Source organism: Centrocercus urophasianus, unplaced genomic scaffold (assembly GCF_019232065.1).
Source record: "Centrocercus urophasianus isolate 14NV4802_14NV808 unplaced genomic scaffold, USGS_Curo_1.0 seq_17, whole genome shotgun sequence".
Classification (NCBI taxonomy): Eukaryota; Metazoa; Chordata; class Aves; order Galliformes; family Phasianidae; genus Centrocercus; species Centrocercus urophasianus.
In genome coordinates this window covers 20,192,577-20,218,703 of record NW_024884722.1, presented here as the reverse complement: position 1 = coordinate 20,218,703, position 26,127 = coordinate 20,192,577, and the positions used below count along the sequence as shown (strand labels likewise).

Sequence of the window (26,127 nt, the reverse complement as noted above, 5' to 3'; positions counted from 1 at the left end):
AAAAAAAAAAAAAACCCGAAACACTTTTAATACATATAAAAATCAGTAGAAAGCATTACTCAGTCAAAATTAAAGGGACCAAATGGATAGAATACAGTAGGCTGGCCTTGGAACTAAAATAAAATCAAAGTTATATCTTAAGGGAAAAAAAAAACCAACAACAAAAATCCAGAAAATTATTTTCACTTTGTGTAATTTTTCTCACTTTCCTAAAGCATCTCCACTAAGTTTATTTATTTATTTTTTCAAATCATATACCAATAATTTGAGTAGTAATTATATATAAACACAGTAATAAAAAATAGTAAATAAAAGCTTTGGGCAGCATGCTAATGGTTCTTCAGGTAACATTCGTTTTTCTACATTTAACTATACTTTTAGATTTCCAGTATCTTTTACCCAGTAGCATTAATTCCTAAGTGTAGCATTTGGAACTGTATGAGGAATAATTATCAAAAAATAGGCATAGAACACTTAAAAAACAGAAATAAAAAATGAGCAAAGCATTAATGTTTTTTTTTGTTGTTGCTTGGTTGTTTTTTTTTTTCCCATGAACTGCAGCATATGGCAGCAGCAGCAGGATGTATTTTCTTTGTATACTGAGAAGGTTATAAGTATTTTTTGACAGTTTATAAAGGGGCAGTCTTGGCCGTATACAAGAATCAATAACAACCATGTAGAGCCTACAGCAGTGCAAACTAACAGGCTGTAGGAGACATTAACACTAGCTAAAAGAAATAACTGTATTTTCAATGAACTTGTTCCTCTTGGATAATCAATTTTTTACACTTCTTACCAGCTGTTCCCACATAGCTCAGGTAGCGGACTGGAAGCAGCTGTCATACAGAATCCATATATTACATGCACATTATGAGGTTTTAATCTGTCATAGATGTTTTACGTTTGTTAATTTTGATCAATCATATCAACTTGAGAGCAAAATGAAAACAAATCCACTGCTTCTGTTTACACAAGATGTAATTTAAACAAATGCAATAATCTGGCTTGATTCATTCTAGAATGGCAAATAAATAAATACTGTGAATTTACTAATGTCCTATACTTAAAATCTCTTTATTTCAGAAATAAGATTTCATCATTAAAACTAGTTTACACCACTATCCAAATTCAAGAGGTTTATCACAATCATTGTTTCTGAAATATTGAGTTATAAAGGTGCCATAGTAATTGCTATGGAATAAATAGCAATTAAGATTGTTCACACAAATAAGCTCAAACTGTTTGCAGTGAATAATTATGCTAATAGTGTTTTTCTACATCATTTGTGCATCCTTCACAACAATTTACAAGAAAATGTGAAATGTAAATTTGATGCACAACTACAAAAGCTCTGAAAATATATTTAGTTGTTACAATTTTTCCCACTAATTCAAAAAAGCACACAACTACATGATTCTTTAATGTTTTTACATTTAAATTTAAACAAATCGTGCTACGATAAAAGTGGAGCAGATATTTTCTTTCATGTTTATAAGAAATCATTCTAAATCCATGTAATAGGCATGGCTGTTGTTTAAATCTTTTAATGCCATAACTCAAACTTTCATAATTTGGAAGAAGCTGAACTTACTGCTATGTAATAAACTTTGGCTTTTTCCACCAACTTCCAGTTCTTTTCCAAATCAAGATGCTTTTCCTTCTTGTAGCAATTAGCAGCGGCAAGGTTGGCTACAAGTGATCTAGAAGAGATTAAAAGCCAGGCATTAGATCCTTTTTAACCTAATACTCCTGCAAATTTCTCAAAGATCATCCAAGATCCTCACAGGAACATAAGACAGAACAAAATAGAAACACCATAAAATGGATATACTTTGTTGTTTCATAACAATTCCTTTCAATAATATTTAAAATATAATTTGATTAAATAATATATTTTCAATCCATATACATAGTTTACATAACACTATTATATATTTTTATACGTTTATGATATACACACACACATACATACACACACACTTTCATTTCTTTACTTTTCATTTGTTTTTCCATTTCATGATGAAGTCCCTTTGCACAGTTTAGCATCTGCAGGTTTCCGCTAATTATTTTCCTGGTACCTCCTAACATGCAAATTAGAGTAACTAACTTCCTTTATGTTCTACAAACTGTTTTCTGTCATGAGAATTAACCAGGGTTTAAATATGTATTCATCTTGCCATTATCATTTTTCAATGAACAGTTATATTATGTTAAAAACTGACTTGAAATTTTTCCTTGGAGTTACGTATTCCTGCAGCAAATGAGTAAATTTCTACTTGAAAAGGAGTCAGGGCTTTAGATGCTCAATTGTAAAAATCAACAAAACAAAACACAACAGCAAAAAAAACAACCCAAAGGTAATGAAAGTTTCTAGACTTAATAGTGATAGAATGCACCTTTAAAATTAACACATTGCTGCAGTGATATTTAAGCACAAGAGCCCAATAGCGCGCAGTTACAGATGCACACATATTGACAAATGTCCACTTCCCCAGCATGGGTACACCTGATGCTGTACGTATCACCCTTTACCTCACAAACACTACTGTAAGGCAGAGACAACAGGGCAGTGTGGAATGCTGCAGGCTGCTGCTACCAGAGTTTGTTACCACCTCCAGACTGAGTGCAGTGCACAGGTGTTAGGAGCCAAGTAAATGAGGAACTCCTGAAAACGTATTCCACCTCCAAACAAAACAGCATCTATCCACTAATGCCATTTCTTTTTGATCCTATTCAATAAAAAGCACGCGTCACTGGCAGTTCCTGTGAACTGAACAGATAAGGTATGCCAAAAGTAAAACAAGGAACCAGACTAACATTCTGTATATATTAAAATAAAAGAGAAGTTTTGTTCTTGATGTTATCATTTCAGTGACAAGAAATCTACAGAATTCACAGGAGAAAATCAAGCAAGTTCCAGGAAGACATGTATAATTCTCGTAATACTTTGAAAATTAAATTTATAAAGCAAATTAAGCCTTCCAGCTTAATAAATATCCAGTAAGGCCCTAGCCAGAAAAATTCTGCCTCAGTGTTACATTCCACAAACCTTATCAAAGACCTTATGTTTGCTTCTACTTACCACAGATTCCTGAAGCTGTAAGCCTAGCCCTCAGCAGCTACATCTAACAGTAAAGATGCCCTGCATGTGAGGCATAATAGAAGGTTGCATCACTGAAGAAGCTTCAAGCTTTTCCAAATTAACACTAAGACTAACAGCACTAGGTTCAACATAAGGAACACAAAGAAGGTAGATGTTTTTCCATTAAATATGGTAATTGGAGACAGTTGGAGAACTTCAAGTGTGCAGCTTAGTGGAGACTTCATGTACGTGCTACTTACGAACAGAACATACTAACTAAAGCTGCAGATTATGACAGAGCATAGGTATTACTTTAGAGTTTAATCACGTGTTACAATTGGCTTGACAAGCTCTGAAAAAAAAACAAAACAACAAAGCACTTGAGTATTGCTATGCAAGAGAATTTAGAGTTATAATCATGAATTAGCTCAGAACTCTTCTGCAAAATGCTTGACAAACTTAGCAGAAAAAAAAAATTCATATCAGGTCATCTGAAACGGAAACACACACAGCCACTTACTGGAAAATCCATGAGTGCTATTTATTAGTTCCGAGATCTCAGAGAGACAAGAAAGCTGAATTACCTGAAGCAGGAAGTTAGCATATGCCCCATGAGGATGAGATTAACCAATAAATAGAGCTATCTACTGCAGTCAGTTAAAGAGATTCTTACAAATTGAGAAAAATGGTGAAAACCCACTACAATCAGAGGGGAAAAAAAAGGCTAAGAATAAACTTTTTCTCATTAACAGAAGGGAGACTGTACAATAAAGACTCTTGTGGCATCTATCAGCTACTATTTTCCTATTCCCTACAGGGGAAATAAGTCTCTCATTTTCCCTGTACACTCTCAAGTGTGTTCTAAAACAGTGACTGAGATAAAGAAGAACCAGAGATTAGATTTCTGGTATTTGTGGAAAGATTTGAGATTGAGAGAAAAGTGTTTTATGTTAGCAAAGCAAAAACGCTGCTTAGTAAGTTAAAGAATTGCTTGCAGACATATTTAGGAATAAATTTACCTAAAATTTGAAATTCCATTGAGATACGTGGCAAAATATATACATATTTTTCCTGAGTTTGTGATGTACACCTTCTTGACAATCTTTACTTCACTTTCCCAATCAAGTCATCAAGGAAGAGACGACTGCTGCAATGATGCATGCTTAGACACTATGTGACCACATAGAAAATCACAGAGCACAAGCATCTTTTACTGCTTGTCTTCCCTTTGAAGAACTAAGTATGGAAGGCGAAGGGGAAACACTGTAGATATAATTATTGCCAAAAATCCAGATAAATGAATGAACTTCCTTTTTCCACTGGTATGAACATTCTTTCCAGAGAGTATGACATTAGATATGACATTAAATTGTGAGGGACAGGTTGATAAGCTGGAGAACAGGGAAGTCTGCCACTCAGTTGATCTCTAGAGGCCTAGAGAAATGGGCTGGCAAAAAAAACTTGAGGGCAAATGCAGTCAAGAAATGGGATGGAGTAACTCCACATAACAGTATATAGTCATTGACATGTTACAACACCTTTGCAGTAAAGGACCTGGATATCTGGTGGACAACACTTGGGATATGAAACAGCAGCAGAATCTTTAAAAATTGAAGAAAAATTGGTGGCTGTATATTATTTCCCACTTCTCTGCCGTAATATAACTGTAGAGATATATTCTTGTAAGGTATATTAGCATCATCCAACCCCAAACTGCATGCCAGGCAGCCCAGTATTGCTTCAAACCAGTGCTAATACTTTATAGAAACACAGAATCGTAGAATTGCTCAGGTTGGAACAGACCTTCAGGAGGTCCAACCACAACCTAACCATACTACTGTAACTCTAACAACCCTCCACTAAATCATATCCCTGAGCACCACATCTGGTCTGTCATTCAAATCCAAATATTTCTAACAAGTTATGCTCCATACATTTGTATCTTAGGAAAACATTAATGGCCCCTGACCTGTTATCACTAGTGATGCAGGCAGCACAGGTTCCTGTTGGCTCTTCACTCTGCTCATAGTAATGGGCATCCACATGAGCTTCCTCAGCCTTCTTCTTTAATATTTCTCCAAATTTATCTTTGCCAATGCACCCAAAGAAAGTTGCAGCTTTGTATGGGTTCTGAATCATCCACTGCAGATTGACAGAAAAAAAATACAGATAGTTAACAAGCGTGATATATCATTATTTGCTACTTTTTTCCTCTCCACTCACCTTATGTAATTCTGTGCCTAACAGAGAACTGTGACACATATCAATCCTACAGAACACTTCTGTGCCAGAAGTAAAAACACATGAAGTATACTGACAGAGCAAAGACCAGCAACAAGTGAAGAACTGAGCCTTACAGATTCTGCTGAGTGTTTAATAGCTAATAGAAAGGTTTCTGAAATGGATGAAGTTCATTATAAAATAAATTTGAAATACCTTGTAAAAACATAGCAAAAAGTTCTTTTGGTCCAATGATACGCCCCACGCTTGTATTTAACCAAACAGTCTTTTAACAAGAAATATTGAAGGGAAGAAAAATAAAATTTTGAGATAAGAAAAACAATATTTGAGAAACCTAAAAAACCCACAATTTGCAACATTCACAATAGGTATACAAAAACTAAACAGTGCCAGACGTAACCATGATTCTACCATTTAATTATACACACAAAAGGAAATGTTTCCCACTCACGTTATTGAGCCACACATGAAATTATTTACCCCGTATTTTAATAAGAGCAGTACTGTCACTTGAATTGTCAAGAGCATAGCATGTATATACGTTGCTAAGGTGCTTTACTATTTTATTGAGTTTCTCTTTTATTAACACAAAATATCTTTCAACTGTTAAGTTTGCTACTAAATTAAAAGATAACATTTAGCAGCAAAGAAAAAAAAAAAATCAAGCGTGAACTAAAAGATGTGAAGAAACAGTCACAGGCTCTACCCTGCTAGAGATGAGTCAACCAACTGAAGCCATTATAATCCACTCTAATTATAGTCAGAAAGCTTATCCACTCAATCTATAGTATGAATTAAAGGCTACATCAATTTACTGCTACACTAAAGCCCTACTTGTAATTGTTTCCTAATCAAGATTTAAATAAATGATTATGTCTCTATTACAAATCAGCACTAGTGGTAGCTGTGGGCTGTAGAAAGGTCAAGCAACTGAGTTACAAATACATGCTTAGTCACATCTTTATTACTTTCAGTTTCGAAGGAAAAAAAGAAATTCTTTAGTCATGCAAAAGTCTCAATTAATAAGGCAAATGGACAAATGTTGCAGAGCCTCCTTCCTGCAACCATTTAATACATTTCAGCTTTAAGATAAAAGAATTCTGTTGCCAAATGGTGGCTTCATTCCATCTCTCATTCACAAAATGCACAGCACATCTATCCGTGCCACTCTTGATTAATACATATTAAGCAAACCCCTAACAAGGGAATTAGCTACAATATACTATTATTTTAAATGCATTATACAAATATGCACACTATTCATTTAATGTCTTAGTATGAGTAATATTTTACATTTGGAGATATGGTTAAGTAGGACAGATTATTCAGCAAGACTGAAAATATCATGACATACCATAAGGAAAAATGGAATTCCCATATTGATAAGTAGTTGAAGCCTTGTGTCCCATGTTGAAAAGCATGCTTTACCCTCACTAATAACACGAGTTAACAGAGGTCACTACAAACAGCATTTGTGAAAGCATCAGCTTTCCACAAACCCCAGTATTTATTCCAAAAAAGATTTCAAACTACACCTTAGGCTTATAACATCTTACCAAATGACATAACTTTTCCATATTTTATATATAAAGTCTGACAACATTTGGAGCAGTAGCAAGTAATATTTCACATACATCTTTGCAAAAAAAAAAAAAAATCCTGTTAAAATATCAGAGTTTTGGCTACTGGCAGCAGCTCAATTTGAATTCAGATGTGATGCATGCAATATATGTAATTGTCACAATCCTTAATTTAAACTCAAGTAAAGTTACCCCTGAGAATCAGAGTTGTGATATGGGGTTTCTTGAGATGTACCTCTGCACACTGTGCAGACTGCAGTGGTTGTGTATGATTATTTGAAATACAGGGATTATCTGGTGGGGACATAATCCCACCATATAGATATTCCTTCCATTTGGACATCTGAGCTAAGTTAAGCAACACTGAGGAAGATGGAAAAGCACTTCAGCAGCATTTTTGGAAAGACTCTCTTCACAGATTTCCAGCTACAACTTTTCTCCTTTTACCTCAGTTAAAATTTTACATATTAACAAAGACAAAATATGGACATGATACTACAAACTACAAAACTGAAATACAGGAATATATCTGCGGCATTCTGCTAGTTGTGCCTAATGGGATAAGCCACAGAGAACACTTTTCACGTGTAAAAAAAGCGCAAGACAAAATAACATCTTCCAGGCAGACTCTGGAGTATTTTCTTTTGCATCTGACATGGGACTGCAGTCTAATTTTAAATATACTGATATGGAAAAAGCAGACTTCCGTGGACTTCTTCACACATCAGTATAATTATTCTTATTGCTCATAACAGTTTGGCTAAACACTGTAAATGGGAGCAGGGGCTTAGTCATCAGAAGACAATTACCACCATGAAACAATCATGCAGTATTACATCCAACATCAAATGAAGGCCAGTATCAAACTGCACACATTGCCAGGTATATGGTTATATAATCTGCAAATTCAATTTAGAGATTTATGTGGATAGAAGATTTAATTGAATGAAAAGACTCAAGACAGAAATGGAAAATGACCCAGCTCAGCAGGCACTAGCATAATGAGTTAATTATCAAGGGTTTGGCTAGGCAGCGAGGCAGCTATTAACTTACTGTATTGACAGTCTGGTCAGGAGAGCTTGGCACCTAGCCACACCAAGAATCTTCTTCATTACTCATGGGAATTTGAGGCCATTTCAGGCCCAAAGATGGAAGTGTCAAATATAGGAGCTCATCATGAAGGAGCAAGACAGCCTTAGGTCACAAGCAAGCTCAAAATCTAGAGTGGCTTATGAAATCCAGTGTCTTTCTACTTTCTGAAGTTTTCTTCTGTCAGTGCAGCTTGGACATCAGGTATACACAAGGGCAAGCCTTGACCCTGTCACTTCAGATAAGCATCTGTGACAGAGTAAGGAGTAGGGGAATTTAAACACCTTTCAGATGTTCTCTTGAGTTAAAAGGTCACATTTCTCTTATATCTTGTCATATGCTTTCTGGTAAAAAGCAAATACTAACTTTTTTAAAACCACTTTCTCTTGACTCCTAAGACATAATTCTGTCTTAAAATTAAGCTGATCTCATTGCCTCAAATCACCCATGCCTACCAGCACCTTATTCCTTATGTTCAAAAACTGAAGCCAACACTGGAAGAGGCCAGCATGGCTACTCAAGGACTCACTGGACAATGACAGAATGCTTCTCTCCTTATTTCTGTGACACTGTCATGGGCTTACAGAAACAGGAGTATCTGTCTATTCAAGTGTCTTTTCATGATTAGAATTAACAAGTAAACATGGCATGCTGAAGCTACCAGAGAAGTTTAAGAACCTTTGTGTTCCAGCAAGTGGGTGGCAATTGCACAGAACAGCAACATCTTTTCTTGCAAGATGTGAAGATGCTAAGAAATCTTGGTAATAAACAAAACTTATGAAGACTGAACCGTGCCTTTGTAGAGCAGTTTGGAGCTAACTGTGTCCCACTCTCTTACATCCTCAGACTCAAAGATGTGGTACTCCTACTTCCCACTTCTCTTGATTAGAAAATAGCTCAGGAAACAACTCTTCCTGAGTTCCAGAAGCACTTCTACAAGCACTAGGAGTAACTTGACTTGATCAGCTGCTATTCAGTGTTGCCTTTGGAGAACAACATTCAACATGAGCTCAACAGATTACCTGAATTGGTGTCTTATACCCACAGACTCAAAAAAATGCACCTTTACAGTACTTGGGAAACATCAGTGGCCATAAAGAATTAAAAAACAATAATAACAAAAAGAAGAAATTAGAAGAAAAAGGGAGAAAACTGAATTCTTTGATTTTTATTTCCCAAGTATTCTATTTAGCTTGAGAACACCACCTGGCACATGATTCAGTATTTCATATCACAACAAGATCTGAATTCAAAGCTTTTCTCTACTGCCACTTGAAAGTTCACTAGAAAGGAGGACCCATACTTGAAAGGCAAAAGCAGTAAAACTAAATACCTAATTTATGTCACAATCTCCAGTCACAAAGAGACTTCCCGTGCAGAAGGCAAGTTTGCTGCTGCTAGGCTTCAATATACAACCTGCTACATCTTAAATAGAAACATCACACTGAAGAAGCTTAAGACAGCTTTATAACCTTCTGACTAAAACAAAGACCCTTCAAAAAATGATTTAATATTATTCTGCCTTCATGCTTTGCTGTAGATGCCACTGACAACTGGACAACATTGATAACAGCAAGGAGAAAGCTGACAAAGCCATTTCCTATCACTCCCATGTTGCCCTCCCTCTCAACTCCTTAGCTCCTTTTTAAAGCTGCAGCCACCAGTGCATTTCCACATCTGTCAGTCATCTTAAACTATCAGTGACAAAGCATACAAAGCTCTGCTTAGACTGACATACCTTCAGTATGTATACAGGAACTTTCAGCTGCAAATTTGAAGCCTAAATACCTAGGAACTGACAACGCAACAGGAAGTATTACATTCCTCACAGTGAAGGATCTTCAAAACTCATTAACACTACAGAAATACAGACATCTGAAGTGTGTTATTTGAAGCTGGACACTTCTTTGCATGATCTGTCAAATCTCATCTTGGTTTAAATTGCATAATAGCTATGACTTAATGTGCCACTTAAAATCTAAACTAAGCAATGCTAGCAAGATTGTAAGAAGCATTATTTTTAATAAACAGAAATGGCTTGTTTCCATACAGCAGTATCTGGAGTATCTGTTTTCCTAAAGTTAAGACAAAGTCCATACACCTTTCACCAGTTTGTACGCCTGGAACATTTCCCACCATTGGCTAGCTGCATAGTTCCTTAAAAAACTTTTAGGAATATTCAAATAGTAAAAGAAAATAAATGACATCTCAGTTTAGAAAACCACATGAAGCAAGAAAAACTGAGAACAAAAAAACCACTACATAGATCCTAAAAAATGGGAAAATCTACCAATATGCAAAACAATCCTAAAAAAGACATCAAGGTCACTGTTCCAAGCGAGTGAGCTCACATTTCTTGTCAGTGATGTGACAGATCTCATGCACAACTGCGAAGCAATACTGGGTTACCATTACACATGCTGTATCATTTCAAATCCCTGCTGTGGTGGGCTAACCCTGGCCACCAGCTATACCTTCACCCAGTCACTCACTCACTGCTCCCCGGAGGGAAAAAGGAGATAATTATTAAGGGCAACAGTAAGAAAAATACATGGGTCAAGATAAATACAATTTAACAGGGAAAAAAAAAAAGATTATTTTTTCATTCCAACATCTTTGGAATCTTTTTTTCTTTTCTTTGATGATAAACATTTAAAGACTGCAACAGCTATTATCACATAATGGCTATATAGGAAAAAAAATGGAAAAGGAAAAAATAGAGCTTATCTTTATGAAAGCAGACTTGCAAAAAAGAGCCCCATGTCCTGTACAGTAATTTCTCCACGATTAGCTGAAGCTGCCAAACCTTGCATGAGGAAATGATATTGTTAAAATGCATGACAACACCCTCAAGCAACTTCCAGTCAAATGAGATAAAAGAGATAATATTTTGTAAAGGAAAGACTAGCTAAATCCTTGCACTGAGACCAATTCCTGTATCTTATCAGGATTTGGTTCAACATTTACTATCCAAATCCCTGCACAGCAATATAAGTTAGTCTTGAGTTGTGCCTCAAGCTGCATTTCGCTGTAGCTTTTCAAATTAACATGTCTATCAAAAGGTTAATCATCCAGGAGGATTCACTTCTACATTTAAAAACACAAAGCTAACAAACTGCCTCTTAACAGTCTATCATACAAATAACGATCTTCACCTCTGCTGTTCCATTGTATTCCACTTCCTATTCTCCCCCTCTTGCCCTTCATCTATTTATCCACTGCTTTATTTTTAGTCTAGTTTCTAAGCTTCTTGCCATAAAAGAAAATACAACCACATTAAACAAGTTGAAGTCATATTTCAAAATTTCAGTGTGACTAGCCAAAGATAGCTCTTTTATTCCAACCTTTAAATATCAGCCAGCCTAGACTGCTATCTCTGATACTCTCTACTCTCACACCCTCTTATCCTGTGTTTCTGATGCTACAGTTCTGCCTCCAACACCTGAAGTGCTGCAGCCTCTCCTCTGAAGTTTGATACGCGTTATTTGAGATCAAAGGCAGAAAGGTTCCTGCAACATTTTGCAAAGCACATAACAGAGACTGCGGCTGGCCTCGAGTTCCTTCCCACTGCAAATCCCAGAACCTGGAGCATCACTCACCTCCTTGTTTGATCCCAGCGTGAATGTGATCCCTTCTCAAAATCATGTAAGAGATGATATATCTGGTTGTGCCCATTCACTGCTTGCACATTTAAACGAAGGCTATCACAATGGTAAGAATCCTAGGTTCAGTGGGTCTCTTCCATAGCTGTTTCAGTATATACAACTGCTTATTAGGACATATGCTAATATCACAAAGCTGTGTATGAGGTAAGGCCTCAAGGTAAGTACCTTCATCAGGAAAAAAAAGAATTCAAAGATACTAAATTCATCATTGATCACTGCAGGAAACGTGACAAAGTGACAACGTAAGCTAGAAGAAGCCATTATTCTGTATGGCCAAAAGCTTTGGTGTGTTAATGAAACATACTATCAAGAAACAAAAATGCATGATCATTCTTGGGTACAATAAGACTGACTCACTGTGCAACTACATGCTGCTGCTCACTGTGCCTCAGCCTACATTGCCTGTACTGAATTAGCACTCATGGAGACGCGTTTCAGAAATGCCTTAAGACTTTATACTCTTAACTGCATGTTTATTTAAATACTAACCTGTGAATGATATTGTTGCAAAAAGACATTTTAGGAAGCTTCACATATAATTTTGCATATGTATAAGCTTAAATCAAGTCTTCCTTTCTGAAATGCATGCACATGTCACTCTCACTTCCTTGCAAGATGATGAGCAGTCTCAGTGAATACACCCACACACTGAATCACAGCAAAAAAATCCACAAATGAAGAGACAACTTCCATTGTCTGGCAGCGTAGAGTTCATAAAACACAAACTGTAAACAGCTGCCTATCAGCTTCTATCGGCAATAGTATCAAAAACAGATGGCAAAGGTCAAGTCAAAGTTTATTGACAATGATGAACTCTGACAGTCTCTATTAAATTACTTCTTCCTTTAAGGTGTATGTGATCAAAGCAGCAGAGAGATTTTCACTCAGTCACATAACAAGCTATTTGTTGAGATTGAAACATCTGGTCAATATCTCCTAACACTGCAATTTCATGCACAGTTAGCAACAGGGTACATTTCTTCTCTTCTTTTTTCCAGGGTCCGTAGGGGTGGCACATGTGGCTGATCATTTCATTCAGAAAGGTTTCAATTCCAGGCATTACATACAATTGTCTCTATGCTTCATAGTATTTTAAGTCTACCTACCATCGTTTTCCATCATCATTGCTGTCTGCTCTGCTCTTCTGCCATAAAAGCCCACAAATATGACAAAGCACTTAAAGCGTAACAGCTTGTGACTACTGAAGTTAGAAAGTGTTTAAAGCAAGGGAGTTTTTCAAGTGGCAGGTCTTCATCTGTCTGTTGTCAAGAATTCCCAATACGTTCAACTATTTACCAAAGAGCTCGTAACACACTGTAATGTTTGTAATCACAGCAAACCCTTCATTTATGAGGCATTCCTGAGCAATTAGATATCACCCTTTTTACTAATTTACTACTACATTTTACAAACATAGCACATAACATACATTATACTTCACATGAATGCACGGCAATTTTTAGAACTTGATGAATCACAATTCTATAGCTTAATGTGAAATAGCAAGAAAGACAACGTGTTGTCTATACCAAATGCTGAAAATGCTTCCTTTTACAATGATGTGTCTGTGTTGCCACAGCAACAAGTAGCGGGTAGCGTGAAATGTACTTCTCCCTTCCATTTCTGAATCCCAAACTTTTTTGTCCAAAGAAATGGGAAAGGCTAATCGTGAATGTGACTGCAGACATTTCAAAGGATTTTTACTTACTACTAAATACCTTCCATTTTTTATTCACTTAATAGTTCGTTTACAGATCTCACTCCCACAATGGCCAATTCCAATGCTTAGAAGTTTACCCTAATAGTCACAAGAGGACACAGACACCCCAAGCATACAGCCTAACAGGAGTGGGCAGGGAAGGGAGAAAGAGGATCAATTCCAGGCAAAAAAAAAAAAAAAAAAAAAAGACATCCCTGAGATGTCATTAAGCATGCCTGCACTTTTCTGAAAAAAAAGACTTTTGGCAAAGCTTCAGCAGGGCCTCATTGTTTTCAGGAAATGGGATATATAACCCAGATTAAAAACATAAATGAATCTGGGTTGTCCCCTAGAAACTGATGCGTCTCCAAGATATGAGCGATAAGGCTCACAGGTAACAGGTTCCTGTTTACAGATGGTAAACAAGCCTAAATAAGAGCCTGTCACACCATGCCACCACGGCAGACAATCAAGTCAGGAAGACAACTAATTGGCTGCCACTTGGAGCTAACTGCCCTGGTGGAGGAATTCTCAAAACAGCCAGAACCCGACTGCTTCCTTGATGTGAGTGCGAAAGAGGAAACGTTCCAGGAGCTGGATAATGGGATTAGAAATATAAATATAGAAATACAACAGAGCAAACTTTAAGAAAAGAAACCAAACAGAAACCAAACAAATTAAAAAAACAAAAACAATCTGACACCCAGACAATCAGAGGGTACAAAATCAGCTTAAATTCTGTTTCAAATGTACAGCAGGGCTTATAGAAAGAGTTAAAAATACAATTAGAAAAAAATCTATTTCTCCTCTTCGGGGTTTTCCCTCACTAAACTAGGAGCCCTCTAAAATAAGGAAGACAAACCTGAGAAAGGTTATATGAGGTTTAGTATATCAAGTATATCAAGTATAAGTTCAAGTAATTTTCACAGAACAGATAATTTAGTCAGCAGCTCCCGCGTACTCCTGAAAAAGGACTGCAAATTGCTCTTCAATTTGTTTTTCCTGACTTCAGCTGCAACTAAGAGACTTGACACCTGCCACAATCAGCTCAGCATCAGCTCCCAGACCTCATCTGGCACAAGTGGAAGGTAAGGACATTTTACATTTACTAGAAGGCTGGTTTTGATACACAGGGGAATTGTCATCTTCTGCTGGCTTCACAAATTGCACGACAGACCCAATGAACTTAATATTGCCATTCACACAATGGGAAATACTTATTTCAAACTCTATATTCAAAATTAACAGAAAGATAAAATCAATACACGAAGCAAAAAGGAGGAGTATGCTTTGTTGGTAACTGTACAACCCTGATCCATTTAATATTCTTTGGAAGTTTATTTAAATCCGTCAACATGAGTTGCATTTTGAACTTAAAGACTTCCTTTTCAGGTTTCCTCTGAGAAGCTGGAAAGCCAAACAGACTTGATTGTGATCTCAATTAATCCAATTTTGCAGTGATGTAAATTTACTCACTTCGATAGAGTTGTGCATGATTTATGTAGATGCAAATGAGATCAAATTCAGACCAAGTATGACCCTGTATATATTATCTTTTCATTTGGTAGAGCAATTTATTTTTAATTTTACCTAAAGGAGTATCTGCAAGCATGTGTATAGCCTCATTACTTCAATGTTAAAAATATCAACAAAAGAAAATCCAACAACCCAGTGTAATCTAGAATACATGTATGGAGTGTTCTTATCTTATTAAACCAAAACAGAATAAAAACCATCCATGTCAAGGATAGGGTATCCTGTGCAATTCACTCCTAAGAAAAAATCTCTTGCAAAGTTTAAAAAAAAAAAAAATAGTGACACATCTGCATTAAAGCTTGACTAATGGTAAAATGCTAAATCTGGAATAATTTATCAAGTATAATATGGCATAGTGTTGTTCTATTTTTTTTAAACTGTGAAGATAGAAAAAGAAGAATGTGTTGTATATTGAATTTCTGTAAGGATAACAAACCACAGCGAAATAGACAGATGATTCTGGGATACCAATTCACAACTAGATTTTGAAAAGCAAGATGTACAGAAAAAAAGCTACAATTGAAGAAAGGTAGAAGGAGAAAACAGCTTTTTGAAACATGCTGTAGAACCTTCATGTTACTACTAGTGTTGTAGTCTGTAACCGTTCAAAAAACAGTGGATGGAAGTCTCTCTTGTAGACAAAATTTGGTGTGACACATTCTCGGCATATACATGCCATTGAGGATACCATAGGCTACTAAAAGAGACAAATCTTCAGCTGATTCAATAGAAATATAATAACTTTATTAATCCTTGAGTCTGATTCCCTCTTCCCTTTCTTCCCCCAGCCCAATTCCACTTTCACCTCTGTGGGCCATTCCAGGCACGCAGAATTATTAACTATTTATAACAAAACTATCATAAAGTACTTCCATCTGAGAATATATAATAGTCCATTATTTCTTTAAAGAAATATTTTTATGTATGCTTTATAGAAGCCAACACAAAAAAAAAAAAAAAGGTAAAACAGTCTATAAATTTATTTGCACAACACAAAATCCATCATATTAAAAAGTACAAATATATACATGTTTCTAACATAATATCTAAGGAAAACTCTGCTGAAGAGTTTGCAAACTAAAAAATGCAACTATGAACTCTTGGGATACCTTCCTTGTCAGAAAGATAGAATTGCATCCAAGTTTTATTGATTCTTTCTGGAGTTTTTTTGGTATTGTCATTACTGCTAGCTGGTCTACTTAAGTTAATTACATCATTACATGATTTCCTATGGATAACAACTTGTAATTCCATCTACTTATTCTCTATAGAGGCAAAGGAACACAGTAGACTAGGAGGCTGCCAGGCTGAAATGACATTCAGGGCAAATTTGTATTAGTAACATAACATTCAAGATTTGGAAATGCTGCTTAAAACTGAAGCAGGAAACTAGCTTCAGGCACTGAATGTATGAAAAAGGCAAAGACATTAGAATATCTGAAGCAACAATAAGAAAGATTATAAACTTCATTAAGAGCAGAATCTGGCCACAGATCAACTGATAGGTAATTACAACCATCAATATCAAAATATCGTTTATAATTGGTATAACAACATTTTCCTTGATATAAAAGCTAACAAATATACAAAAGGTTAACTCACTGTTTTTAATTTTCCAGAACAAATTAAGTGGTTCAGGTTCTTTTCATCTAAAAGCCAGTTTTCTGCTCATACTTACACTGGTGGAAACTGACAGATTTCAGTGGGATTATACCAGTATGGATGCAAAAGAGAATTTGCCACTATTATCTTGATTCTGTTAAATCATTACACGCAGTATGACAATTCTGGTTTTAATCTTTAGGATATAAATATATTGCTCCTCAGTGGGCTGTGAGGACATTCGTTAACAACTGTAAAGCAATTTGAAACTGAACAGATCAGATCATTGCAAATACTGGTATAAAATCACTGCCTCTGCACAGGATTTTAGTGTCAATCTCATTACTTTCTAATCCTAAGAAAATGCAACTGCATTTCTTTTTCATCAATTTAGGTACAAAATCTACTTGAATAAAACCAAAACAATTTATATAAAGAGCAGCAAGCTGAAATTAAGTTAGATTGTTCAGGTGTCAGGTAAAATTATTTCTGCAGAGACATTATTTTAGCAGCGCAGAAAGCATTTATTCCTTTATGAACATGACATAATGCACACTCTAGAAAATGCTGTACTGACCTGATATATTTTTACTATGTTTTTGTTGTTGTTATTGTTTTCACTAGAGAAACCAGAGGTTTGTTTCTTGCTTAATATTCTTGTTAATACGGCAGGCAATGTGACCAATCCTATTTTAAAACAGACTAAACTAGGACTAAGCAGCTTGTTACAGAAGGCTAAAGGCAGCCCATCCCCAGCAGCAGGTCACTTTTGCAGATATTCTAATGCATATAATCCCATATTCACACTTTACCTTCCCATGTACCAACTTACAGGTGATGCCCTATGAAAGTCCTGTGGGATCATGATACAAAGATGGTCAGTATGCATTTTCTCTCTCTCTGAGGTGGGATCGTTCTAAGAAGAATGGGTGGAATGTGTATTGCCACTTCATTACACCATGTGAATGGGGTAGTTGTCATCACCGCCATTGCTTCTGTTTTTATCATTTTATTTATCCATTATTTGGTTATTTTTGACTTTGCTATCCTGTTTCATAAAGTAAGTAAACCTGTCACAGAAGGATATCCTGATTTTTATGAATCTGAAATCTATTATGTGCTACGTTTTACACTGAAATCTATTTCAGAGGATCAAACTCCTATTTATGAACTTCTCAGCAGATGTAAAAAGCACTGACAAAAGTAAAATTGAGCCTAACAAGGATAGTGTTTCTACTAATGAAATGCTACACGGTAATGAAGATTCTTAGAATCATAGAATCACAAGGTTGGAAAGGAGCTAGAAGATCATCTAGTCCAACCATCCACCCATTACCTCTGCTACCCAAGCTACTAAACCAATCTCATTATGAGACTTCTCCAGTTTTCTCACAGAAGCATTCATCTACTTATATATCCACTATACAGATTCCATGTAGCACTCAAGGATTTTCTTTCTTCATTTTCTTTCTGTGGATGACTTCAAGTTCATAACTACTTTTACATCATTGAACACCTACAGACAAACACTAAACAATAGCATCCTTCAAAGAATAAATTGGAAATAAACCTGAATTCAGTTACTTTAGGTCAACTCCTTCAGTAACTGCTCCTACCCCACCACCAACCCCCAACAGAAATAGAATGATATAGAACCAAACATATTCCTCATGCACAGTGCAACTTTCTGAGCAGACCAGCATCATGCTTTGCGTGCACACGCGCATTTAGCAGGTTTTCAGGTTATCCCTACAAAAGGAAGAACTAACTGCCCACTGTGAGGACTGCTGCTAGATTTACCAATACTGGAAGTTTACTTTGGCAGCAATGATTTTGCTTAGTTGCCTCTACAACACAGCTCTAGCACCAGCATACCTTCTACGGCTTTTTGCACGTAAGCCATAAAAAACACTTCATTTTCCAAAATACATTTATTAAAATCCCAGTCTAAATCAGTATTTTAATATTTTGGAAAGTTTATGGCAACAAATGTAGGAGAACAATACTGTTACAGTCACTCCTGCAATTAAATGTGACTTGTAGTATAATTGTTTCAACTTTTTCTTTTTTAAAATAAAAGTTTTCTTCCATTAAAAGCCAAAAGTAGCATTCCGTAGTCAAGGAAGTATATCTAATTTCCTTGCTAATCCATTCTGCATCTTTTAACAATTGCTAACGTCTGAACAAAATATAGCAGTATCAAAAAAAAACAACAAACCCCTCAAAGTGTTTCAAAATTAAAGCTTCTTAAACAAAGAAAAACTACACACACACACAAAAAAATCACTACAACATTTGACACAGGCGTCTAAGCTTACTCCTCAAACACTTCAGACTCCTTTAAAAGACAAACAAAAACCTTCTTGAATTGTTATTAAACTGTCAGTTCACAGCACTGCCAGTTTGTTCATACCAAAGTTAAGATCAGCAGATTGCATTCCTATACACAGAGAAGGAACAAAAACAGGAGAAAACTCAAAGAGAGCTCCACAGCACAGTGATGATTTCTGATAACTGACAGTGTGCAGGGATGAATCCCACTTAGAGTGTCCTAATAACTTCTATCAAATACACAGGAATCAGTGGATTTATAGAATTCACAGTTTGACAGTGCTTATGAAATTCCTGCTAATAAAAAACAAAACAAAAAAGAACCCAGGGTTTTAGTAAGAGGTGAACTACTTTAAAACACCAAAGCCATTCTAACTATAGTACACACAACTTAGCATTCTATACTTGTTTGATACTTTATTTTACTACTTTAGCAGCTTGAATACATCTCAAGATGTGCCTTCTTTATTGTAATAAACAGCTTTCGTGTAACAGACTTTATGGCAGGAGAGTGCTATTTGCTCACTGACAAGAATATCAGCAGTAGAATACTTAGCTGGTTTTCCCTGCAAAAATTCTGTTTTTCAGTCTGGGAGAGTACACCACCCAAAAAGTCATGTCACTACTTGGAATGCAATCACTAATTGTTCTTCCTTGAACAACCCATTACAGCAGGGCAAGGGCTCCTTGAACTGTAGTAACTACATGGATGTACCTGGAAGGAGCCCAAGCTATTGTTACTTGTGCACGGGTAAAAATTTTTTCAGTCAATCCCAATAAATCATTCCAACACACGCATATCCTCACCGCTTCCAACTGCATACATAAAATCATTGTCTTCAGTATACTTCCTAGAAGCTGAAATAAAAGGAGGCCAGCATTGATCAAAAATTATGAAATAATTTCCAATTTGTACATTTGAAACTGAACTCCAACGAAAGTTTAAAACGTGGTTTAAAAAAGTAGCAGATAATAAACCACACTTTAATATTTATTTCACTACACTATAAACATTACTTACTCAAAATTAGCCACAATAACACTCAACTAAAATAACTACTAAAATACAGCCAGTATTAGCATTTATTATCTTCTGGACTCAGTGTCTACCACAAGTCTTGGAAAGGATGGAATCACGCCACGTGTTTGGAAGATGAAATGACTTTTTTCAAAGATGCCAAGTCTGAGATCTGGATCACCCAAAGGACTCATCCACACACACAGTAACAGGAGCTGCCACTACCTGCAGCCTTCCACGCAAACAGTGGTGTGCTACATGGTTTAAAAACAAAAAGTAGCCTGAAGCCAGTCCATTTACAAAGCCAATTCTTTCAGATCATCACAGCTGCACTCATAATATTTCAAAAGAAGGTAAAAAGGAAAAAATCACAAGATGTGATGAAAGTTCCAGAAGGGTGCAGTGCTGAGGAACAAATCAACAGCTCAATGGCATGGGAAGAATAACAAAGTCTTGGCTTTTTGTGAATTTCTTATTTCTTTGTTCTAGAATATTGGGCAGAGTCTAAGTTACAGAGCAGAGTGAAAATTGTGACAGCGGATTTCTTCACAATAAATTAAACCTAATATATTCTTACATACTTCATAAATACTGTGATACCTACATTCAGTTTTAAGCTACAGTTTGTATAATCTAAACCTAAGTTATTTTTAAAGCACAAAAAGAAGACTGGATTCTTTCAGCTACAAAAGAAAAGTTTCTTTGAAAGACTGCCAAAAATACGTTTGTAGCTGATATGCAGTTGACACATTAACCTGCTAAATGTTTGTAGAAATACTAATGACTAAGCAAGGATATCAAAGACAGTGAATAAAAGAACAAACAGCTGCCAGAACTTTGCATTCCATTCTGCTATCATAGCTAATGTGATTGGCAAAGGAAGTTACACCTACTTTATAATAATAATACTACATTTGGCAGAGACTTCTAGATGGAAGTATTCCAGCACTGTATTTTCCAAAAGGTGTTGTATGATTCATTAGGAAGATCAAAATAAAAGATACTACTAATGTAACTGCAATACTGCAAGCACTTCTAACAATGATGCACCCAGGTCTGCAGATGGCCAATAATCAGTATTATTTTCACATGTACGTCTTTTACTGTCATTGATGCTTTCTACTGATACTGAATGATGCAGTTGGAAGCTTACAGTTAAATATATGAACATATCTGACTTAGGGCCAAACATTTTATTGAAGAACGGGTTTTTGGATTTTAAATAATCCATTCTACATGAGAAACAATAGCAAATATTCACAATTTCAGCTGACAATTTACTGGAAAAACACAGAAATGAACAGTTTTAAAAACCCCCTGGAAGACCCCAGGTAACAAAGGTCAATATAACTTGGAGCTTCTAACTGACTTTTACTATTTTCCCAGTGATCATTTAACTACATTCAGTGCAAAATTGAACTTCTTTTTTTTAAACAAGAATATAACTTAGACTTTTGAAGAGTATGATAATCTTGACTGTATCTTTGCTTATGCCTTCAATAATTTTAAGTATTTCAAGTACTGATTTTAAACTGAAACAATAGCGTTTTGGAGTAGGTTTTGGAATACACAGAACATTGTCAAACAATCAATGAAAGCATCATTATTCTGATGGCAACATGGGTCATTATCAAACTAAACAGCGTGCAAAATTGACCTTAAATCTACTGGAGTTATAAAAGAGATTAAATTAATCCAAAATAACTGGTTTAAGGGATAGTGTATATGTGTGTGATACGAAGTAACTAAAAAATAATATTTACAGCATTCAGTTAACAATTCAAACTAGGGGTTTATCTTCTGCAAATAAACACATGCAGTAAAACCGTTTACATAAAAATCCTGTTTAAAGTAAAACAAACCCATTTTTTACATCTCAAAACTCCAGTTTAACACACTGTCAGTATTCAGAAAACACTGATTCCTTAAGCTTTTCTTCGTGGAAGACAAAAAACAAATACCCATGCAGAAAAACTGTCTGCAGTATTTTTGTCTGAATTACAACATGCATAGAATCACAAAATCATAAATAGTGAGATAAATGAAAAAGTAAACTAACAGGGCAAGAAAAAGATTGTTTCACTTCACCCTGAATACCTCCCTCTTAAGAAGTAAGGGCTAGTGCTCCATTATCCACAAAGTATTATCTTCCCAGTATGCTTAATTAACTCTTGATTAGGACCGTGCAGGAGAGTAATAATTTTACTGAAGTGTTTACACCACACGTTTTCTAAGGCACAAATTGACAGAACAATATTTATATTCAAACAAGTCACCAAAAGAAACAGGAGACAGCCTTCCTCTTTGTCAAACACATCTAAGAAAATCAGTCCGTGTCCATCTCCATTAGGAAAAATGGCCAGGCTGCTTCTTGGGTGAGGAAAAAAAAGTGAATTTTACAAGCCAAGGCTGAAATCTGTTGTTTCAATGATTTGGAGAGATATACTAGCACATCTTCATGGAAAAAAATTGGCTGAGGGTTGACCAGAGGATCCTGCTGTGCAGATCTCCATGATGCAGCACAGAACTTAGCAGCTCCCACCTCAACCCACCTTACCCTGAAGCTCTGCAGTGTGCTCCCACATGTCCATCTCATGGCAGATCCAGCAGGAGCTGCCCAGGTTCCTCCCAAAGAAGCATTAACTACTTTGCATGCATTTTCATAACATCAGTTCATAACAGTGCGTCCATCCGCTGCTTAAGGTTTGCTTTCCTACTCTTTTTCACCTACTCTACACTTGCCTTGTTTTCCTCCTTTATTCCAGCAGTATTCTGCAGCACTGTAAAATTTTTGAGTAACATGGCAGGCAATTCCAGTACCTGCCTTATAATCAGCATTCTAAACTGAAAGCCCTGACCATCCCAAACCCTGAATAGCCAGGGTATTTCCTGAGCAAATTTATTTCACTTTGATTTTTCTTACCACTTGTCCTAAGCAAACCAGAAGAGATTTTAAACTATGCTGGGGCTTTTTTTTGTTCATGCTTAGCTATCGCTTTGGAAGTGTTTGCTCCCCAAGACAAGAAATAAAAAGTATGTTTCAGATATAAAATTGGTAAAACAGCAGAATTCTACTAGGGAAAGCAATCATTCACTCATTTAATAGAACTAATTTAAGTTTACAGAGTTGAGGAATTAAGGACATGAAAAATATTCATAAAAACAAAAACAACCCTCTACTGGAAAAATGACCACATTCCCAAGCCTCATTTCTTATGGAGAATGCCCACCTCAGAGACTCTGGCTTTTTGCCTGCATGTATTAATTGGCATTTATAAAAAAATAGGATACAATAGACTGACTACTGACACGCCATTTACTGTAAACATGGTAAGAAATCATTCTTACATTCAAGAAAAAGGAAGATATGATACAGATAGCTGATGATGTGCAATGTGACCTCAACATCACGCAAGATTACAGCCACTGTTCTTGAAAATTTGTATTAAACATATGGAAATAAAAGGAAAGTGGGAAAAATGCCATGCCAACTTCCTAAGGGTAGATTATGCCAGACATATCTGACATTCTTCTTTAATACTTAATAGATTCGGACTTGACTGAACAATTTGATTTAATGCTTTAGAGGAAACTATTAATGAAGCCACAAAAATGGAAACTGGGAGTATGAGAATCCCAAGAAAGTAACAGGCAGCGAAGCCTGGCAAGGGGTTCTGCTGACACAGGGAGCATCAGGCTTCAAGCAAGTTAATGCTGGACCTCCTCCAAGATCAGCCCAGGGACAGATCTAACAAAATACTAATGACAAATGCCACAGAACAGCGCTAATGAGATCTACTTACAAGAAAGCTCAATAAAAAGTAAAAGCTGAACACCTTACAGATAACTGAATGTCTTCCAGAACAATTCAAGTGTGAAAATAGAAATGGTATGAAATGCCATAGCATGAAGTGCAAGGTCACATATTCAAAGTAAGCCTAAGAGAACATTAAGACCTCTATAATTTTATTTTATTTTGTTATGACCACAACAAGAATATCTTTTGCAATCCAGTCGTCTGTCTGCAGAACAGACAAATGAAAATTGAACAGAACAGTGAGGTTATAAAGAGATTCTAAAATAGTTCAGCTGAGCATAACATAATAAAACAAAGGCTATTAAAGACTACTTGCCTTAGAACTATTGTACAGAATAGGTACACAACCAATCATTTACTGTTACAGTCTCACAGATGTATAAAAATCTTTGACAACAGCTGCTACTAGAGAATCCTGTCCTACCTTAAAACATCCTGAGGTAATTAAAAGTTTTCATTTAAATAGCATGCTAAGTTGTATTTCTTTAAGTGAAATTAACCAGAAAATTTTAACTAATGAATATTTCCAAAACAGAAAGGAAAAAAACTCAGTCTGCATTTCATGGGCCATCTTTGATGTTCATAGAGAACAACAGGATCTCAGTTTGACCCCTTACAAAGTCCCCAGAAGGGAAAGGACTGGCAAGTACTGAGAACATTCAAAGTACTGGTGAGTGGGCCAAAGAAGTTCCTTAGCCCTTAAATATTTCTAAGGCAAGAAAGGTTAACTAATATACTTCCAGAAGAAATGAAAATGTTAATGATTTCTATTGGCTTGAACTGAAAACAACAAAAAACAACCCAAACCCTATAACCATACACACATAAATACAGAACATCAAGCAAAAACATTGCTATCTGAATGTTTTATTAGGGTTTTCTAAATGTTTGTATATGTAAGATTTCTGCAATTAGCAATAACACCCTGAAATAATAAGAAAGATCGAAAAAGATTGTATTTCAAGTTTTGGGAGTTTTGGTTTGAAACACTCAGAACAAGCTATATCTGTCTCTCCTTCATCTCAGATTCCCAGAGGTCTAGCTTCTGTTCTATGTATTTTAGCCCAAATTAACTTCAGAGCCCTACCTACCCAGCAGCTCATGTAACTTCTGAGCAGCCAAATTCAAGCAATAGTGCACATCACTGAACAAAAATTCAATAAATACTAAATCAAAATCCAAAAACATTTTCTACTAATATATTCAGACAGTATTCCATGGAGTTACCCTGTCGGCAATTTTAAACTGCTATGCACAAGAATAATTTCTTCCCTTGTGTACTGTGTGGACAGCTGATGTTCACAAATATACATCAGTATTTTGAAATGGCAAGATATACTCACACCCGACTTAAGAATTTCATCTTTGTTTACATACAACATAAGCCATTTACTGGCTTATAGAAGTCATCATACTCAAGGCAGTGTAAATGGAGCAGGGTAAAATAAAGATACTTTATGGTTCCAAAAAGTTAGGAAGTTAATACTTTATTACAGTGCCCTCTCAACAAGCATTTACCATCCCCTGAACTTACACAGTGGAAACATACACAAAAATCCCCTCCTCACACATCTCCCTTGCAGATTCACCAATCCATAGCATACAAATAGTCATTCCAGTTCTGAAATGCCTGCCATGGCATCTCCACGCCTACTGCACCTGAATTTGAAACACTCACGAAGCACTTCCAAGTAATGTTGAATTACCACCCATTACACGTTTCAAAGAATAAATGGATATTTTATTTACAGGTGATGTGTTATTTGCTTTTGCTAAACCAAAGCAGTACTTCTGCCAATACTTCAACTGATAATACCCTGTGTAGTCAAAATACCCTGTTGTCAAAAAAGCAAACATATAATAGGTTTAAGACAGAACATGCTACAAGTTAGGAGAAAAAAAAAAATAGAGAAAAAAAAAAGACCTTGGGGGGGGAAAAGAGTTGAATTTTAACTGCTAGGAAACCATGGGACAACTATATTTCCCTTTAATACATACCATCAGAAACATCTTTTTTGACAACTCACATTTAGAAAGCGTCTTTTTGTGTGCCTAGCCATCTTTCATCTCTGTAACAATTCCTTGCAGCCACATTTTCAATTCTTAAAAGAAAGAAGCAAATTTTTAAGGATGATTTTCTTCACTGGAAATTATTTCTCTCAGTGTTTCTTCAGTGGAAATGAAGACTCAAAATGTTCAAGTCTGTATGCCTAAACCATTGAAGTTAGGCACTAAACATACCAGCTCCCATGTTCAACCCTACTAGAAAACTCCAACTTCTACTGAAATTGATGAGAGAAAATATTCAATGTCTTCTGTGAAAGTGAGATGCTCAGTGGCTCTGAGTGTTTCTGTGAGAAACACTGCTGTTTCTACATCTGGAATAATGAACACTCTTGTCTGACACAGTCGAGGCTACATCAATTTCCTATTTGTCAGCAAGATATATGATTTAAAGATCTGGTTT

General features: G+C 35.9%; 1 protein-coding gene across 2 annotated transcripts in view; it reads right to left on the bottom strand.

The window, feature by feature from the left end:
* Positions 1-26,127, bottom strand: part of ADK (adenosine kinase) — a 267,965-nt gene that overhangs the window by 143,477 nt on the left and 98,361 nt on the right. For both annotated transcript variants that reach the window (XM_042817993.1, XM_042817994.1), the window contains exons 5-6: positions 5,052-5,224; positions 1,592-1,700 (exon numbers count right to left, since the gene is read on the bottom strand). In XM_042817993.1, the coding sequence (XP_042673927.1) occupies positions 1,592-1,700; positions 5,052-5,224 (282 nt within the window). The remainder of the gene's footprint in view (positions 1-1,591; positions 1,701-5,051; positions 5,225-26,127) is intronic.